This window comes from Capsicum annuum, chromosome 4 (genome assembly GCF_002878395.1).
Source record: "Capsicum annuum cultivar UCD-10X-F1 chromosome 4, UCD10Xv1.1, whole genome shotgun sequence".
NCBI lineage: Eukaryota > Viridiplantae > Streptophyta > Magnoliopsida > Solanales > Solanaceae > Capsicum > Capsicum annuum.
In genome coordinates this window covers 223353206-223359929 of record NC_061114.1, presented here as the reverse complement: position 1 = coordinate 223359929, position 6724 = coordinate 223353206, and the positions used below count along the sequence as shown (strand labels likewise).

The window sequence follows — 6724 nt, the reverse complement described above, 5'->3', positions numbered from 1 at the left end:
GAGGGATGTCTCACACCCTCCCCTCGATCAACAAAATTTCTTACCCAATCTTCTGTTTTCACAGACCAGTAAAGAGTCATTTCTTATTGATTAGGGATTCAATAAGGTGACTTGAAACACCATAACTCAATTATAAGTGCTAACTTTGTTAATAAACTAATCTCTATTCAATATCGTCACTTTAATTAGAAAAACCCTTCGACCTCGGCTCTTCGAGCGAAAAAGGGGTGTGACAAATGATGTGAAATATGAATATGGTGCAAAAAAATATATGAGTTATGCAAAGTAAATTAATATTGTACAACTAGACGCCGGGATGGAGTATATACAAATTAATTGTTATATACTATACAACTAAAATCTTTTTTTAAAATGAAAAAAAAAAAAAAAAACACATAGAGAAACTTGCTACACCTACTTTCAAAATAATTTTTTTTTTTTTGAAAAAGAAACATAGATATGTGAGTTTTATAAAATAAAAATTATAAAGAAAAATAGAAAGCCGAATCGGGACCAGTGGGGAAATAGAAAGTAGGGCCAACGATTATTAATCAACAAAATTTGTGTTGGGTGGGAGGACCAGTGGAGAAGCAATCTTCAAATTTTGTAGGATTTTCAAGCTGAATCGGGAGGCCAATGGGGAATTGATTTTCAAATTTTTTTGGGTTTTCAAGCTGAATCGGATGGATAAGGTAAAGGATCCGAGACAAGGAGAGTTTCTACATTCAATATATAACTCATTTTTTTTGTGAGTTATATATATAACTCACATTTTCACTGAGTTATCTATACATAACTCACAAAAAAAAAATGAGTTATACACTTTTTATAAAGTTAACGCCGTCATCCAAATCTCCATTAAAAAAAAGAGGAATAACTCTTTTTTGTGTGTGAGTTAAATATATTTTGATACTAGTTTATATACGTGACATATTTTGATATATTTTTTAACTAGGTGGCCTATTTTGATCACCCACTCAATATTTGGAGTGAGCACACAGTTTTCCATCAACATGCTTATTGGAGGGAGCAATTTTGGTGTCTCGGAGCTAGTAGTACTCAAGGGCGGAGCCACCTTTGGATAAGGGGGTTCGCATGAACCTCTCGACAGAAAATTATATTATTTATGCATTGTTATAATTATTTTTTATGTATTCATAGTAGATGTTGAACCCCCTTCAACTAATTCGTATGTTCACTTCTGGACCTCCTTAGTGAAAATCTTGGCTCCGCCACTAATAATAATATATTATTTTGTGTTGCACGTACTTTTGTCTATCTGGACAAAAGATAACCACACTACTTTTGTTTAATATCTTAGGTATCTCCTGGCCCAAAAGGAGTAACTAAACTACACGCAAACTGGTTAGATGCGTGGAAATAGAAAGAAAATTAATGAAAAAGACACCGCAACTACCACTCATTCTGATTTGGTTTTTGTTCTTCCATGTTTTGCCTTATTTGACAATGATAACATTTTTACTTTACTTTTACTAGGTCCTACTCAACACTGTATTGAGAAGAAAAGTCAACTAGAAGTATTGTATTACAGTAAAAAGTCACCTAAATTGGAATGAGTAAGCAGCAATAGTGGTGCCTAAAAGAGAAGACCCTTGTCTACTTCCCAGTTTTCATTGCTAAGTCAAGCTATTTTAACTACTCCTTCAATACGTCAAACGCAAAGAAGCAAAGAGAATATGGCAGAATCCATACAAGACAGAAAGCTCCATATAGTGATGTTTCCATGGCTTGCATTTGGCCACTTGATTCCATATATCAATCTGTCAAATGAACTTGCAAAAAGAGGACACAAAATCTCGTTCTTGTTGCCTAAACGTGCAGGAATTCGACTTCAAAATCTCAATCTTTATCCTCATCTCATCACATTCCACAAACTCACAATCCCTCATGTTGATGGCCTTCCATATGGTGCAGAGACTACAGCTGATGTGCCTGGATCTTTGGAGACTTTACTAGCAACAGCTATGGATGAATTATACGATGAAATCAAATCTTTTCTTGAAAATCTAAAACCCCATTTCGTTTTCTTTGATCTTGCTCATTGGATTCCTGAGTTAGCACAACAAATTGGAGGTATCAAGACTGTGTTTTACCTAAATGTTTGCCCTGCTGCAGCACATTTACCACCGGATAAGACTACTTTCATGACATCAACTGCAGCTGAGCTTGTAAAGCCACCACCAGGTCATACTTCTTCCTCTTTTTTCTTTTATATCTAAGTTTACTTCCGCACATCGACGAATTTAGGTCCCATGAAAATCCCATAAGTTGTGAAAACTATCAAGCTTTTGCATATTCTTGTAAAATCTGACAAAATGAGCAAAATATAGCTCATAAACAAGATATCTAAATATCCTAAGACGTCGTATTGATAAGTCAGAAATATCCATGTTTCTTCTATAAATAAAGTACTACTTGTATGCATATATATATAGTGCATGTTTTGCTAGTAATTCTGCAATTCCATTCTGCTCTCTAAAGATGTGGTCAATTGGTGGATCTCCAGGTTACCCTTCTACTACTGTGGTGTTGCGCGAATGTGAAGCTAAGTTGTTGTCGTTTCAATTTATTGAATATGGAAAGGGGTTGACATTTTGCGAACGAGTGCAGACGACGCTGACAGGATGTGATGCAATAGCTCTGAAAACATGTAGAGAGATTGAAGGAACCTTTGGTGACTTCGCAGCAACACAATCTGAAAAGCCAGTCCTTTACACAGGACCTGTTCTTCCCGAGCCGAAAAATGAGTCTTTAGAAGAACCTGGATTATCGAATTGGCTCCAGAAATTCGAGCCAGGATCAGTGGTGTTCTGTGCATTTGGGAGCCAAACGATTCTCGAAAAGAAGCAGTTCCAAGAAATTGTTTTAGGCCTTGAAATGACTGAGTTACCGTTCTTTTTAGTGGTTAAGCCACCTGAAGGGACAAATTCAGTAGAAGAAGCCTTGCCAGAGGGATTTAAAGAAAGAGTTAAAGAAAAAGGATTAATTCTTGATTGTTGGGTGCCACAATTGAAGATTTTACGCCACCAATCAGTTGGTTGTTTTGTGAGTCATTGTGGGTATGGATCAATGTGGGAGTCTTTGGCACTTTGTGATTGTCAATTGGTATTTTTGCCAAGGCCTCCGGATCACCTTTTAAATGCTAGACTGATGGAACATGAACTTAAGGTTGGTGTAGAAGTGGAGAAAGATGAAAATGATTTGTTTACAAAGGAGAATTTGTGCAAGGCTGTGAAATGTGTGATGGATAAAGATAGCCAAATTGCTTGTTCAATGAAAGAGAATCATAGGAAATGGAAGGAACTTCTTTCAAGTCCTGGATTCAAGAGTAACTATATTGACAATTTCATTCTGAACTTGCATGGACTTCTAGATTAATTTGTTGGGTGGCGGATCTACCATTCAAGTTACGGGGTTAGCAGAATCAAGTAATATTGGTTCAAATGATAGTATTTGTGTTAAGAAATTTGCTTAATGTAAGATAGGTTGTCCTGTTTTGAAATTCAGAGCCCATAAATTTTAAACTTGTAACTATTTGCATACAGTTGAGATCTCTACTAAATTTATCTTAGACAAATATTTGTACTCTTCTAATCGAACTTCTTCAATTTTCGTAAGATCATTATTTATTATAAGTTCAGATTGTTTTTGACTCCATGGCGAATTATGATTTTTATTGGTAGAATATGCTTCTGGATATTTTCTGATCAAATTAGTTCTTGAAACTGCATTTCTTCGACAATCATTTGGTTCGCGAATGCACAGAACACTATTGATCCTGGCTCGTATTTCTCCAGCCAATTTGATATCTGTCACACCCCTTTTTAAACCGAAAAGATTCATTTAGGTTCGAAAGGGTTTTTTTATTATTAAAGTGACAAAAGATGAAAATTGTTTCGAAAATGATTCATTAGTTTCAAAACTCAGAGTCGCCACTTGGCATAAATCAGGTGTACCAAGTCACCCGTGCATATCCTTTTCCAAAACGATTTTGACTCTATAAAACTCATCCGCGAACAGAGATTCCGGCTAAGGAATACTGTTGACCGAAGGAAAGGTGCTAGGCACCCCTCGATCCCATTGTTCGACCACGGCCGCTTGGTGGAGTATATCGGCTAATTTGAACATTATGAATGTATAAACCACACCAAACACAAATAAAACGATCAATCAAACAATGAAATCCAAAACAATGTTCAGTCCAATTATACAGTCAAAAATAGAAAAAGAATGCGGAAATGTAAATCCTATTCTACCCTACACTAATTTTATACTACCCTCCCATGCTACCCGATGCCTCGGGCCTTCATCACGGACATCCTCCAAATACAAAATACTTCGGGGCATTCCCCGGCGAATAAATACAAGTGATCGTGGGGCATTCCCCAATTAAATAAATACATTTTCAAATGCAAGAACTAAAACCAAATCGTTCAACTCAAATTCCACATTCAAACATTCAATAAGAAAACTTATTCCTAAATTTTTGCCTACCCGAACCAATATTCGCTTATCCATTTCAACATATCATAATTTTATCACATTTCAACAATATTCATGCTCATTACGAATTAAACAAAACAACAATAAACCAAAGCTAATCTAAATTCAACTTTTTTATCAATTTCTCAATTCCATCCCCCAAATCCATTTTTAACCACATTATTAAACCAGTTCATCTATCAAATCACTTTTCAAAATTCAAAACCAACAACACATACCCCAACGAAGATTCAAACATTTAAGCATACCAATCATTTCATATCCACAACAACAATTAACATTTTGCTCAAAATATTCAAAACCACACCACAAAATCACGATATTAACCAACTTCGATATAATAAAAAAAGTAGAGTTGTGATGGACCTTTGAAAAATCGATTTCATTGATAATAAAATCAAGAAAGTCCAGACTATAGAATTCCTAATAGGATCTCAACAATAACGAACTCCAACTTCATATTAAAAAATTTGAGACCCAAAACTGAAGCTCCGTAAATCCAATCGAACTCGAAAACCGACACTGTTCACGTACTGTTCACAACATTGTTCACGCCTCACGGCACTGTTCACAACATTGTTCATGGTACTGTTTCTCTTGTTAATAGAACTTTATTGAAAGAAAGAAAGGCTAAGGTTTACAATATAATCTGAAAAGCATGAAAAACTAACTAAAACAAAAGTAGGCTATATATATACATAGCCAATAACCTAAAGGTCCATAAACTAAAGGCCCAATAACATATGGGCTAACATCCCCCCTCAAACTCACAATGCAACAGCAATAAGCATTGAGAGTTTGTCACACAAAAAACGAAATCGAGACGCCGACTGAGCCTTCGTAAAAAGGTCAGCAATCTGCAAAGACGATGGAACAAAAGGAAGCGATATGGTCCCGAGCTGTAAATGATGACGGGTGAAGTGACAATCAATCTCAATGTGCTTCGTACGCTCATGGAAGACAGAATTCTTTGCAATTTGTACCGCACTTTTGTTATCACAATGCAGGGGAGTAGGCATAGAAATGTGAACCCCCATATCTGCAAGAAGCCAACGTAACCAAATAATCTCACATGTAGTCACAGCCATAGCACGATACTCAGCCTCCGTGGAAGATCTAGAGACAACATCTTGTTTCTTGCTCTTCCACGAGATTAAAGAGTCTCCAAGAAACACACAAAAACCAGTGGTGGATTTACGATCATTGCGATCTCCATCCCAATCAGCATCACTATAGGCTCGTAACTCGAGAGATGACGTCGAGGGAAACAAGAGATTCTGAAACTGAGTGCCACGAAGATACCTTAGAATACGAAGTACAGCTCCCCAGTGCACAGAAGTAGGAGCAGTAACAAACTGGCTAACAACATGAACTGCATGTGCTATATCTGGACGAGTAACCGTAAGATAAACCAAACTACCCACAATAGTCCGATAAAGACTCGGATCTGATAATGGAACACCATCACTAGGAGAGTAACGTGCATTGGTTTCAAGGGGAGTATCTACAGTCCTGTTGTCAGAAAGACGCGCCCGTGTAAACAAGTCAGATATATACTTAGTCTGAGAAAGAAGATACCCTTTCTTAGACTGAGCCACCTCAATACCCAGAAAATAACGCAGCAAGCCCAAGTCCTTCATTGCAAATCGATGAGCCAAATCATGCTTCAATAACTCAATACCACTATGATCATCACCAGTAATAATCATATCATCTACATATAAGGACAATAGAATTCGCCCTGCACTTGTACATCTAACAAACAATGCTGAATCATGGTTACTCGGGACAAATCCAAGGGAAGTAATAACAGTGGAGAATTTCTCAAACCAAGCACGAGGGGCTTGTTTGAGACCGTATAAAGCTTTTCGAAGCCGACAAACTTCACCTGGCTGGTGGTCAATACCTGGGGGAGGAGTCATATAAACTTCCTCGTGGAGATCACCATTCAGAAAAGCATTCTTGACATCCATCTGAAATATCTTCCACTGTCGAACGGATGCAACAGCAATCATAGTGCGAACAGTCGTCATCTTTGCTACGGGGGAAAAAGTCTCCTCATAATCCATACCATATTGTTGTGAGTACCCTTTTGCCACAAGTCTTGCCTTGTATCGCTCAACAGACCCATCAGATTTTGTTTTTATCTTATACACCCATCGACAACCAATCGCATGCTTACCAGGTGGGAGAGTAACCA

The 6724-nt window shown here is 37.1% G+C and overlaps 2 protein-coding genes across 2 annotated transcripts; one reads left to right on the top strand and one right to left on the bottom strand.

Moving 5' to 3' along the window:
* Positions 1-1381: 1381 nt before the first annotated feature.
* Positions 1382-3615, top strand: LOC107867844 (UDP-glycosyltransferase 79B6). Its single transcript, XM_047411164.1, has 2 exons — positions 1382-2205; positions 2528-3615. The coding sequence occupies exons 1-2, from the start codon at positions 1698-1700 to the stop codon at positions 3397-3399; spliced, it is 1380 nt and encodes a 459-aa protein (XP_047267120.1). The 5' UTR covers positions 1382-1697; the 3' UTR covers positions 3400-3615.
* Positions 3616-5459: 1844 nt separating this feature from the next.
* Positions 5460-6488, bottom strand: LOC124897781 (uncharacterized mitochondrial protein AtMg00810-like; the record flags this gene model as incomplete). Its single annotated transcript, XM_047411163.1, has 1 exon — positions 5460-6488. A coding segment is annotated over one exon (1029 nt), but the record flags the coding sequence as incomplete, so codon positions are not given.
* Positions 6489-6724: the final 236 nt, after the last annotated feature.

Coding starts and splice junctions, on each gene's coding strand:
- LOC107867844 (XM_047411164.1), top strand. CDS start 1,698: ATGGCAGAATCCATACAAGACAGAAAGCTCCATATAGTGATGTTTCCA. Junction 2,206..2,527: donor GCTTGTAAAGCCACCACCAG/GTCATACTTCTT, acceptor GTGGATCTCCAG/GTTACCCTTCTACTACTGTG.